Source organism: Podarcis melisellensis (assembly GCF_964234715.1).
Source record: "Podarcis melisellensis genome assembly, chromosome: 10".
NCBI classification, from domain to species: domain Eukaryota; kingdom Metazoa; phylum Chordata; class Lepidosauria; order Squamata; family Lacertidae; genus Podarcis; species Podarcis melisellensis.
Genome location: NC_138542.1, coordinates 28,022,824 through 28,036,266, shown reverse-complemented (window position 1 = coordinate 28,036,266; position 13,443 = coordinate 28,022,824). Strand labels below are relative to the sequence as shown.

Genomic DNA, 13,443 nt, shown 5'->3' with positions numbered 1-13,443 from the left:
AGCAGCAAGAGGGAGGAAGGAATTGAAATTTCATTCTGTAAATTCCCTTCTACTCACTCGTCTTAGAATCCAGGTGCAATTCAACAGTGCTAAGCAGATTGTTCCATCAATGGAAGCATTTCTGCTTGCCAGCTGGAACAACCCCATCTCGCAATGCCCTCAGGGTTCTGGTAGTAATCCTGACCTCCCCAAGCAGATCTGGTGAGGCGGGAAGTAGTGCATCGGTGTGAAAAGTCCTGTTGCACTAGCAGGATTCATTGCTTCCACTAGCTTAACAACTTAATTAAATTCAGCCCTATTGTCTCTCCAAAGCCCAGGCTCTGAAATGCGGGCAATAAAGAACATATCCTTTCTTGTTTTCACAGTTTCCAGTCCAAGTCCATGGCTTCTCACGTTAAAAAGGCTGTCAGGAAACAGACCAGGAAAGACATCAGTCGGAGAGTTTGAAGGAGAACTGGGCTACATAGCCAATTGGTTTGATGCAGTGTCTCAGCTTCAGACTGTCATAGGTTTGTTTTAGCATAATTAAGCGGAAAGTGTTAACAAGTTGCTCCTCAGCAAAAAACCAAAAACAAAAGAGCTTTGGAAAAATTAAACAATTCCCAAATGAATCTGTGAACAGAGTAGCCTGAATGCAAACATGTATAGAATATCCATGTTAATAGAGATCTGAATTACATTCGACTTTCTTGGCGCCTGCACACTGGATGCCACATTTCTAAAAAGAGGCCCAAACCATACAGTAGTTACACATTTCAGGGGGTTTCAATTTCACGGGTGAGGGTACAGGCCCCATTAAAACATGGTGGTCATTCAATAGGGGAATGTCAGGTGGGCCACAGGAGTACATTTCCAATCCTCTACCTCATTGTTAACATACACCAATTTTGTGTGTTGCACTGGGTACCAGTACGTTTCCAGCCTAATTCAAAGTGTTTAACCTTTATAAACTTTAAATGGATTGGGGCTGTGTTATCTGAAGGACTGCCTTCATTCATTATAATCCTGCCCAAACACTTAGATTTGCTGCAGGGGTCCTTCTTTTGTGCCCACGGTCAAAATCTGTTAGGTTTGTCAGTGCAAGGGGGAGATGGTCTAAATGGTGGCTCCAGCTGACTTTTTGCCCCTAATGTCACAGGCTTGAAGTGGCCTTTATAGACGTTTGCCTTCACTGCCTTAACCGGGATCACAAGTATGTTAAGAAAGTGGATTTGGAGCTGCTGCCTGACATTAACTGGAAAAAAAAATCATAGAATCATAGTTTGAAGGGACTACAAGGCTCATCTAGTCCACCTACTGCAAAACAGCAATCTTTTGCCCACAGTAGAGCTCAAACCTACTACCCTGAGAAATTATTGAATACTATCTGTTATAGCCATTATTTATCGTTATCACTCCTTCCTTGAGTATCATTTTGTGAGGATATGGCCATAAAGCATTTTGCAAATACTTTTAAACAAACAAACATACCAACAAACAATACAGTTGGAATTTCACTGGAACAGGGCTGAAATAATCCATGTAAAGAACAACCCAAGGGCATGTCATAACGTAAGACAGGAGAGAGAGACAGGAGTTTTATCATATTAACATACAGATAAAATAGGATAAGGGCCATCACGCTACAAGCAATAGGAACACAATAAATAAATTGATAGTCAAAAGTTATCTGAAGCAGTAGAACATAAAACAAAAAGTTTCAAAAAGTCATCTATGCTCAAGATGAAAATTTGCAATTCAGATCACTTGGGTGTATTAACAGAATATACACAAAGTCGCACAGTTATTTAGAAACAATCAACATTTTGGAGATGCTCTGAGTAGGTAATAGGGGCTTGCTACATAACACAAAAACTGAGATCATTTATTTGAGAAGAAACTCTAACTCTACAAGTATCTAGTAAGCATAGTTACACAAGCGGATGGGGGAGGCACTACAAGCTATGTTTTTGTACAGAGAACATTTTTTACAAAAGTCTCACAAATTAGAATGGTTAGAAGAGTACTTCTGAGACATCATCTATACATTACTATAAAAACCCCTACTTTTACTTATCAAACTCCTCTTTTACTAAAATACAAGTAAAAAATCTGGATTTGTTTCATTTCTGCTTAGTGTCAATTACAGAATAATAAAGGAATCTTTGTTACTTTCACCAAAACTCTGTCCTCTCCACAATAAGGCTTTCCTGAGAGTAAGGAGACCCTACTGAATATGACTGGGCTGAGGTGCAATAAGGTCAAGGGTATGTGTGAGGGGGGGGACTCCTGAGAATTGGGGAGGGGCACCATCAGTGAGCGGGAAGCACCCAATTCAGCGGGGCACCCAACTCTCCGGAGAGGCTTTTCAGGGTGAAGGGAAGAAACAAAGGAAGTTAGCTTCCACAAGTCTTTGACTGCAGACCTTTCTCTGGAACTATTGTCTATATACAAGAAAAGGCTAACATTTTGACATTTTAAAAAATATAATACAACAACAAAACAGAAAAGGAATGAGGAATGTAGCTGAGCCCAATATCCTTATACAATAACCACAATAATGGTATTTCCTGTAACTCAGATTTCAGTGTCAGTCATCAATCAGACATTCAATAGGTAGTGGAACAACAGTCAGTACTGTAGCTCTTAGAGGTTTCAGAAAAATGTACTTTAAAGTTGCCTGGAAACTTCAATCCTGGAGGCAGACTGAAAATGCTGCCCTGCTATAGCAAACATGATTAAGGCATCACTGTTACTGAGAATTCTCCTACTGATGCTATCACTGTCATGTGCTGTTACACTACAGGCCATTTCTCCCCCTCTTGACCTGGTAATACTGTCAGGCAGAAAAGGTTCCAAAATATGTCCACACATACAAACATTTCCTGAATGAGGAACATATCTTCCAACATTTTAGGTTCATAAACACTTGCAATTCACAGTTCCACCCAGCTTCACCATATTTTAATGCAAACTATGCAAGAGGGAACAGCACTTGCGGTCCCTATAGCGATTGGTGAAGTAATTAATATGATTACAGCAGGAGAACTAAAAAACGCAGAGGGAGGGGAAAGTACCAGGGATGGCTCCTGTAATATTTACAATAGCTATGAATCACGCTGAGCATGTACAGAGTTCCTTCATTAGTGAACTACTGCAGCCTTAGAATTAAAGAAGAGGCATTCCACAGCAGTTGGTACCCTTATTTCTAAAAGAAAGGAATCCTTATTGAATTCAAGCATTGCTTCAGCTCCCAAGAAAGAGGAGGCACTTCAACCCATCAGCTCTCTCTCCCCACAGCCCAAAAGCAATCTCCCTTGCTTTGTCTTCTGGTCCTTCAACCTAGGGACCATCTCCTTGCAACAAGATAACCATGACCCCAAACACACACATTATATTTCTCTGGCACTTCCTCTCCTCTGACTATGCTCTCCTGCCTCCCTCTCCTGTCTTTCACATTCCTAAAAGGGATGAGAGGCAGACAAGAGTAAAGAACTCTTCCATGCCCTCTCTCATCTTTCCACCCACTTAATAATTGCAGCCTTCTCACCTTAGAGGCTTGACAAGATTTTGTGGCTTGTAAAGGGACAGCAGGATACATAGTAATAGTCTAGCTCAATACCTGTAGTCTTGATACAAGCAGCTAAACAAACAGGATTGTGATGTCATAATTATGTCATCCAATAGAGGAATGTTTTCCGCCCACCTGCTGGCCAACTTTAAGTACATTTTCATGAAATTATAACTACTGTGAAACTTCTTATTCATGGTCTAGCTCCTGGTTCCCAAACCCATTTCTGTCCAGACCACTTGAAATTTGCTGTAGGCGTTCATTACACCACTCAATGATTTTTCAGCCTGTTGTAGTAATTATAATGTACTGATGCTGTGTGATATTTAACTGCATTTTTACAGACAAACCACAGACCACTTGAATGAAGCTTATGGACCACAGTTTGGGAACCCCTAGACTAAGGTACTGGTCCAATTAATAGGATAGACACTGAAATTCAAGACTGAGAAAAATCCTTACTAAAAATATTTTTTCTTCTTGTGCTAGAGTAGATCTTTTTTCAAGCTTTCTGATACCTTTGTCCCCATCCCATGAAGCGTGATCGGCAAACATACAAAAACAAGAGGTTGCTGGGAGAAGGGATGTAAATAAAAGAATTCCTGGCATCCAACCACTGAAGGCATGTACAAGGTGCTTGTTCCAATGTGGAGATTGCCCACTCTTCAGTCCGGCATCACTCTTCCCTCCAGCAGCACAAATTAGATATTCGACCGGTGAAGGGCTATGAGAGCAGAGCAGTGCAGCTGACTCTATGTAGCAGGGGACTTTCCCTTTTGTGCGTGAATTCACATACCACATTCTGTTTGAGTAGCTTTCCATTTTTCCACATTTAGGGAATGCTTTTGGCACTGACTTGCCTCCATGGAATATCTACACATCCATCAAAAAACTCCTGCCTGTTCAAGAGGATCCTGGGGCATGCAGGAGAGTCTACTGTATGTGAACCGTGGCCGCTACCTAGAAAGGACCCCAGATTTTCCCAAAGCTGTGTGTTATAGGCACAATTGGTACCAGTGGGCAGGTTGCCTTTCATGGTTGAGTGGATTGACAGCATTAAAACATTGTTGGCTTACAACTAACAAAGCACTGATACAACTTAGGAACGTAATTCATATCTCTGGTCACATATCCCACATGGACTGCGGAATTGTATCTGCTTAGATACAGCGTTTCTATTGGCTCTTGCCAAGAGAAGGACACAAAGCAAGATCAGTGTCGCCGATATGTGAGTGAAATATGCTCCATTTCTCCTTTTGATGTGAACTGGATGAAGCTGCGTCAATGCTGAACTTGTACCTGGAGGAATAATAGGTGGGGGCCAACATACTGACGCTGCATCCTGACAAAACAGAGACACTGCCGGTGGACAAAAATAAATAACAATAAATTTCCATGCTGTTTGGCTAGTAGAGTTACAAATATTTCACATCGGAAAACTGAACACGCTACAGAGCTCAGGAAGTTGGAGGGTAAAATAAGAGATGTACAAGATCACCCATAAGTGCTCTGTGGATGATCCTGATGATATATACAACAGAACAGAGATGAATAAATTTGCACATTATGGGCACACTCAGTTGTAATTATACAATCATTCATATTATAGTCTGCAGAAAGGAACAATTCAGCCAAAGCTTAGCGCTTTTCCACGGAAATCAATGCTGCTTAAAAACCTATGCCCTAGTCTCTCTCGCTAAAATCAATGCAACAGAAAAGTGCCAAACTTGGCCTGCTTCTATCCCATTTCCAGTTGTTGCTTTTCTGGCAACTTGACTGTGGAGAAACTGAAGAAAACTAGACTGTTTCTTCTAATGCATCTAAAATGTGTGTATGCTGAATTTCCACAATCAAGTGACCCACTCCCTAAGATTTCACTATGTTTTCTTCAGAACTTCATTTTGGACATGGCTTCAAGGCTTTCTCCCTTTTTCTAATTCCTGTTTGTCATGTTATTCATTTTAATGATGGCTTTGCTAGAGATTTGATTTTCTGCTGTTTTTGTTGTATAGTTTTGGAATGACTGAATATTGTTTAATTTTTTTATAAGCCACCATGTGGAAAGGTGGGATATAAATAGATTAAATTGATACAATCTAAGAAAGCATCTGAATGTGCCCCTTTGATATGAGAAACATAGGTGAGCTATATATTCATCTCAGGAGTTTTTAAAGCTGCAAATGTTTATCTCTAGCACACCACCAACAAAAAGCACACATCAGGGGAAAGCTAGCAGTTTTACTTTCAGTACTGCAGCTCTATTGTTGAACATAAGGACCCAAAAATAAGTGGAGGTAATGTCACATACATATTGCTTTCATCAAAATGAAGATAATTAACAATATATATAGCAGGTGAAGTAGTAGGAAAAATGATATTGTTTGGTTCAGTGAAGAGACAGTACATCGACTGATGAAGAGCTGATATTATCCATTTCATGCTCAAATGTCTCAACCATTTCAATAATCCTCCAATTTTTGTAAATAATCTTTATGCAGAAGGGAAAAAACCTTGCTAATATATCCCTTAGTTACATGTTTGTTTTATACAAAGCTGCATAAGGCATATGTAAAGTATACATGCTGCATAAATAAGACATCAATTGCAAATAGAGGCATTAAGATGCAAAACACAGCCTTGAATGCGACATATGCAGGAACAAAATCACGTTAAAACTGTAAAATGCAATGAAACATCACTCAGTTTTCAGAAGAGAACCCACAATAAAATAAGTGAACACAAAAGGTTTGCCTGTGCATAATCAAATTATATCCTGATAGACTGCAGATCATTTCAGTGAATTTAAGCTGTACTATACTCCCATTGCTTAAACAATAACAGCGAGTGATACCACATCAGTATATGAATGTACAAAACAGTTTTCTTAACATTTCCAAGCTAGTGTACGAAATAATGCAAAAGTGGAATTTGTACATCTCCACACACACACACACACACACACACACACACACACACAGAGAGAGAGAGAGAGAAAGAGAGAGAGTTGGGTAGCTAAAATAAGTAAAAACAAAGGCTCTGGACCTACCTGTGTGACCATACTTTGCATGTATGGTACTGGATGTTGCTGTTGCTGTTGCTGCTTTTGCTGAGCAGCACTTTCTATTGCTACTTTTGCTACAGTACTTGGATCTGCTCCAGCTGGCACAGCAACCATAGTTGCACTGCAGCCAGCCTTGTTAGGGTCACTGATTGTAACAATTCTAACTCCTACTTTATTTGGGATTCCTGGAACATTTTCCCTATCGTTATCCTCTGCTGGCCTCTTTACAGTTTTGCATTCTGCTGTGCCATTAGTCGACCGAACTTCAGATGACAGGGTAGCCAGGGGCCCACGAGGTCCTGAGTGTGGAACTGCTATGATTTGATGCCCCTGTATAACAGAGGCCGTTGACTGTGGCGAAACTACTACACTTGGGCGTTGCTGAGGCACATCTGAATTCAAACTTGAAGCTAGAGGTCCATTAGGTACATCAGCAATGGTACCACTAAGTTGCTGGGTTAACAGTTTTGAAGCCTCTTGTGTACTGCTGACAGCAGACGTAGTACCCAAACCTAATACAGGTCCGTTGGAAAATCTTTCCCCTTGATCACCTTTGGCAGCATCTTGTTGTGTGGCATCCATATTCCCTTGTTCTACTGGAGAAATCTCACCATTTCCTACATGATTGGAAGTTTTGTGATTTGGAATGTTTTTGCTTAAATGGGAACCATCGCCTTTTTCAAAGTCACAGATTCCATTAACGAGGGGTTTCCTCAAATCACTTTTAATTTCCTGCGTTTCTGGTTGCTCAGAGTTCTGCTTTCCAAGAGCTCCGTTTTCACCCAAGTCTAACGACGGTCCATTACTGACCTGCGAGAACTGATTGGCCTCATTCTGAGTTTTCCCTGAGTTAGCTGGAGGTAGACTGGAGTCATGTTTTCTTCCGTTTAGAAGACTTCCCGCTTGTGTTTCGTTTTCCTTTGCGTCGCCGTTGCTGGTGTTTGCAGCTCCTCTTCGGCAAGAAGGGTTCTCCATGACCTCAATTTTACGCTCGTGAATATGTAAACCTGTTGCCTCCTTTGCTTCTTCTTCCTTTTGGCAAATGATTTTGTCTCCTTTGAACGGGGGAGCAGCAGCAGCAGAACATGACGATTGTCCGGCTAGAGGTGCCTGGGTAGGTGGAAGCGTTTGCACCTGCAGCCCCACTCCTGCCTGAGTGCCACTCACCGCAATTCCAGCTGGAGCAATGATCGCATTTCCCTGACTCACAGTTGCCGTAGCAAAACTAGTATTTGGCACAACTGTTATGGTGACCTGATTGCCAGAAGTCCCTTGGAAAATGGTTGCTGGACTATTTGAGATCAACTGGCCTGGCAATATTTGTAAATTGGAAATGGGAACTGTTTGGACTGTTCCTTGGGGCTGGATTGCACTCTGCACCAACTGAACGTTTTGCTGTCCAACTAGGAGCGGCTGAGCTGAAGACTGCCCTTGAACTCCAAAACTTGGTGTTTGGTTATTTGCCATCTGATAAACCACTTGAGGGCTGGGAGCTCTTGCGTTGTTTGGAGGAGGAATCTGCGGCGCTGGGAGAATTAGCTTGCCTCCGGGAGTCGATGGGCCTCGCTTAGGAAGCAACAGCTGTTTTATCAGGCTTGACTCACTAGGAGGAGGCTGGCCCACTGCTGGGTTATTTTGCTGCGACTGAACTTGCATCTGTACCTGCTGTTGCTGCTGGACTTGTATCTGTGGCTGGGACGGTGCTGGTGAATGCTGCTGCTGCTGCTGCTGCCTCTTCACAGAAAGCATCTGGCTGACCGTGGGAGGGGGTCCTTGCGTCTGCGGGGTGAGCGGTGGAGAGGATATTACGGTAGGGACTTGATTATTTGAAATTGGTCCAGGTGACGGGGAGGAAGCTGGCGTTAGGTTTGGCTGCCCACCCAACTGGACAGCTTGGCCAGTGGGTATCGAAGCGGGATTGGTAAGAACAATTTGGTGAATGGCTGGTGCGTACGTTGGACCTTGCTGAGCTGGCTGGCTTACGATCACGACACTTTGCTGAGGTGGCGGAGGCTGCTGTTGCTGTGATGGCTGCATGGGCTGCTGTACCACTGTTGCGGGAACTTGCTGAGAAGGGAGGGGCTTTGGTGCAATGTTCTGAAACCCTACTCTAGATGTCGGTGGATTTTGGACGCCAGCGATCGTAACCACCTGTCCAGCAGCAACTTGGAAATTCTGAACTGTAGTAGCAGTAACTATATTTGAAGATGAAGTTGTGACATACTGCTGAGGGGCTATGATGACCGTGTCTTGTTGCTGGTTACCAGCTGTGGACTGCTGAGATGACGTTTGTACTGGCTGTGATGATGTGGTAATGAGCTGTTGACTCTGGGAAACGGCTGATGTGCATGCTGGTATGTTCTGTACTCTGCCAAATATATGGCCCTGAGGTACAGCTTGTTGAATTACCGTAACAGGAGTGCCTGAGGGTATTTGTCCCGGTACCACCGCGTGCAAAGGGGACTGCTGAATTACAGGTTGATGAAGCAAAGTCTGAGAGCTGACAACAGTAACGGAGGGCTGTGGCCCTGCAATGCTAGGATTCTGATTGGAGGGTTGTGCGCCACCGCCTACAGCGATAGTAACAGGAACTGCAGACTGGGGAACGGTGCTCTGTATGACTGTGGCCTTGACTACTTCGCAAGAAATTGGAGCTTTGTTCTGTATGACCGTCATGGGAGCATTTTGTTGTTGCTGACTGTGAACTGAAGGGTTCTGTAGTATCCTGGAGCCAGTCTGTACCACTGTAGGTGCACCTTGAATAGGAAAAGACATTTGTGTTGCAGTTAGAGTTGAAGACTGATTGTTAATAGAGGTCCTTGGAAAATAGTTTCCAACACTTGGCGGTCCATGTGGGAGTCCTGTAGACCAAATAAAGTGGGGGGGGGGGGAGAGGCCATTAGTGGGAACCTTGAGATTATAGCAAGCAACATTTCAAAGCAGAAGTATTATTAGTTAACTTAAACACGCATGGTTTTTTAATTAGCTTTGGAGTCAGCACTAACCACAGACTTTGTACATACCAGACAGAGGTTCAAGTATCTATCACTGTACTTGGTGTCCATGTATGTCCCTTCCTCTCCTTATAACTCCAAGGGCCAACAAGGGTGTGGAATGCCATCATAAGGAGATAAAGAACTACAGAACTTTTAGAAGACATCTGAAGGCAGCCATGTATCAGTAAGTTTATAATGTTTGACTTTTCATGTTTTTATATATGTTGGAAGCAGCCCAGAGTGCCTGAAGCAATCCAGCCAGACGGGTGGGGTATAAATAATAAAATTGTTGTTGTTGTTATGGTTCACCCCAGCTGAAATGCCCAATTTGCCAGGTACACATGACCTGCTTTTGGATAACATCAGTGTGCTACAAAATGCAGGCTTACGATTTAAGTTGTTAAATAATAATTTGCATTATCTACATCAACTAACATGGAAACCAGCTGAAGTAATCTCCTCTACCCCCAGAAAAATGGTTTCCAAAGCATTGTAGTGTTGTCTCCAGGGTTGTGTATATGTATATCTGCATATCGTATTTTTCCGTGTATAAGACTAGGTTTTTCCCCTTTAAAATGTCAAAAATTAGGGGGCGTCTTATACATGGATACATCTCCCCCCATTTTCTTAAATCTGAGTCACCAAAAATAGGGGGTGTCTTATACATGGATACATCTCCCCCATTTTCTTAAATCTGAGTCCCCAAAAATAGGGGGCGTCTTATACATAGATACATCTCCCCCCATTTTCTTAAATCTGAGTCCCCAAAAATAGGGGGCGTCTTATAGACAGAAAAATACGGTGATTTCACACACCAGCCCACCATGCAGTACACTTATTTCATGTATATCTTGCTTTTGGGGGGGAAAAATCACAATTCCAGGGCAGCTTAGTAAACACATGGCTTTGGAACACAGGCTCCCCCTCAGCCTTCATGTAGAATGTCAGGTACTGCCCTGCACATCAGCAGGAATGTCTCACCCATATGATCTGCATGCCTCCTCTTTGTAGTGGAAGGATCATATGGCAGGCTATACATAATCAACTGCATCAGACTCTAGATGCAGAAAAGAGCCAGAATGCATGTGCGTGTAACCTTAGTTCCCATGCCACACTGGGTATATATGTCTCTACGGGTAGCAGCAAACTGCGGGAGGCAGTGGAAGACAGGCGTGCTTTGGTCCATGGGGTCACGAAGAGTCGACTAAACAACAACAACAATGGGTAGCAGCATGTATAGTGGCCAGACCTGCCTTCCCAACACGGGTGTCACTCCTGTTTAGCCGCATGGGGTGGTGGAGAAGTTGGGGCTGTGAGGGTTCACTGATGGACAATGCATACTGGCATTATGCTCCTGCTGCTACCCCTGCATGACTCCAACCTTGCCACCTAGGGCAGCACCATCCCAAAACATGCGTGACTCTTGGTCAACATACGACATAATACTGCAGTACTTGAACCAGCCCAACATTTTATGCTCTGAATCAATTCAAAACTCAACATTCACAGTGTATAAATTACCTGCTGGTGAAGGAGAAGGAGCTACATCAGGAACAGCATCAACCCGAAGGACGGGGGTTGTCGAAGGTTGTTGCTGATAGTACATCTGAATAGGGAGAGGTATAGCCCTCCTTTTCACTCCTAACACATGAATATGTGCCTGCCCATTGTTATTTGTATCCTCTATTCTCTTCACTGAGTGATTGGGAAAGACAGTTCTGCCAAACACAAGCAAGCAAACACACACATTATTGGTAGCAGTGATATACTAATTCATTTTGCTAGCTTTTTTCAATGATCTTCTGAGCATAAAATCTAGCTTTGTATGCAAGTATATTTTCTAATTATTGTGGTAAACTACATCAGAAAAACCATTCCTCAAGGCAATTGATGGACATTTCAGTTTCCTGCCAAACATGAGGGTTCTGAAGTAGTAATTATACCAGTGCTTCCCAACCAAGCCTGCTGTAAGCAATGATCAGTTCATGTTTCAGCACCAAGGAAGTGTGGGCATTGGCAATGGAATTGGTATGGAGAAGAGAACACAGTAGTGGAGCACTTGGGAAGAAGAATGGATCATAGGGAGACAGAAAACGAGTGCTGGAAGAAAAATAGTACTGAATTCCATCCAGTTATTTTTAAAACAGGGAACAGCATAGGAAGGAAACTGTGCCTTCTAAGCCTGAGAAAATTTCAAAAAAGGCAATGGAGTACATATGGGCCATGGCAATGATTGCTATTTAAGGGCGAGGTGGAAATCTAAGGCAAGAAAGAAAAAGCACTATAAAATGTTCTAGATTTCCTCAGCATAGTATGCTGCTTGCATCCCACAGCTACTTTTTCTTATAGATCAGCAGGTTCAAAGGAAGGTCTCCCAGACTCTTGGCTCCAAGTTTAGGTTTGGGTTTTCAAAAGATAGCTAAGATAAAATGAAAAACCCACACGGAATGTTTGAAAATAGCAAAAACAATGATTATACCAACAACTACCACCTTTAACAATACAAGATGGTCATATCCATAGCACACTTTCTCCTTAAATTTGCAAATCAATACAAACTGCAGAACACCACACATCCCCAGGCTGTGATTTATTCTGTGAATAAGTTAAACTTACCGAAGACATTTATAAAATCCAGTTGATGTTAGGATTCCACCGCGAGCTAGTTTGCTGCACGTGGAGAGGTATTCAGAGTACATTTCAGCTCGGGAGATTGAACAATCTGGATTGACCTCAAAATGGGCATTCAACCTAAGGAAACGATTTGGGAGAGAGAAACAAACTATATAAGCACATATGCAAAAACTATCTGGCTTACTGTTCTGCAACCATGTTTTTCAAAAATTTTAAGAAGCACTTCCTACATCTACATTTCTGACACAGAGCCTCTGTGCACTGCATAAGGTTCTGGATGCAACTCCAGTTCCATGGGGCACTGTCTGGCCTTTGGATCTCTTTCAATGCCCTGCAAAATAAAGTCTCTTCATGGCTTTGATATTACTTTGGAATGTTTTCCAGTTATACAGGCAGCCTGGTAAGCACCTGTACAGATGGCAATACAGTAGGTCTGGCACCTCTTGAAAAAGACTATACAGTTGCTTATTCCTACAGTATGATAATGAATTTTATATTCCAATGAATATAGTATAGGATGGTGCTATGGTGGCCTAATGTAAAGGCGAATATATCAGTGTTTCTTCAACAAAAATTATCACACTAAGCTGTGCTTCCTTGATATAAACATTTCTGAACTACACACACACACACACACACAGAGAGAGAGAGAGAGAGAGAGAGAGAGAGAGAGAGAGAGAGAGAGAGAGAAAGAGAGAAGCAGTGCTTATGTATGAAAATGTGCAAATCTATGAAAACATTCAAGCATGGGATGTAACAAGAAAGAAAGAAAGAAAGAAAGAAAGAAAGAAAGAAAGAAAGAAAGAAAGAGCAGAACATACAACAGCCATCTTAATACAAGGGTAAAAATCAAGCCCCTTGCTGTGAAGATATAATTAAATGCTTTACGCTCTTATCTGAAAACTAATACACTTAAAATAGAAAGGAATATTGTATCATTCAGCCTTTCTTGAAAAGGCTGTGCACTACTACACAGCAAATGTTCAAATTAGCTGATTAATATTTCTTCAAAACAGCATCAGAATATTTATACATCAACCTTTAAAATGAAAATATTTTAAATTTAAACATTCTCCTTAGGTTGGCTTTCTCTTCCAGGATTAAAATCCTTGAATTATGTACTCACCACTGGCATGCAAATTTTTCACTGTCAATTTCTACTATTCCTGGTGGTGGAGCAACATGTGGTGCTCTTGATGCTA

General features: G+C 42.1%; 1 protein-coding gene and 1 long non-coding RNA gene across 5 annotated transcripts in view; one reads left to right on the top strand and one right to left on the bottom strand.

The window, feature by feature from the left end:
* The window catches only part of ARID2 (AT-rich interaction domain 2), a 103,937-nt gene that overhangs the window by 16,569 nt on the left and 73,925 nt on the right, over window positions 1-13,443 (bottom strand). For 3 of the 4 annotated variants that reach the window (XM_081928912.1, XM_081928913.1, XM_081928914.1), the window contains 4 exons: window positions 13,368-13,440; window positions 12,224-12,358; window positions 11,129-11,325; window positions 6,597-9,472 (listed from right to left, as the gene is read on the bottom strand). In XM_081928912.1, the coding sequence (XP_081785038.1) occupies window positions 6,597-9,472; window positions 11,129-11,325; window positions 12,224-12,358; window positions 13,368-13,440 (3,281 nt within the window). The remainder of the gene's footprint in view (window positions 1-6,596; window positions 9,473-11,128; window positions 11,326-12,223; window positions 12,359-13,367; window positions 13,441-13,443) is intronic. The other variant, XM_081928915.1, reaches the window with a different exon arrangement.
* Window positions 3,583-4,944, top strand: LOC309379668. Its single transcript, XR_014172579.1, has 3 exons — window positions 3,583-3,801; window positions 3,895-3,955; window positions 4,040-4,944. It is a non-coding gene; the product is annotated as an uncharacterized lncRNA (long non-coding RNA).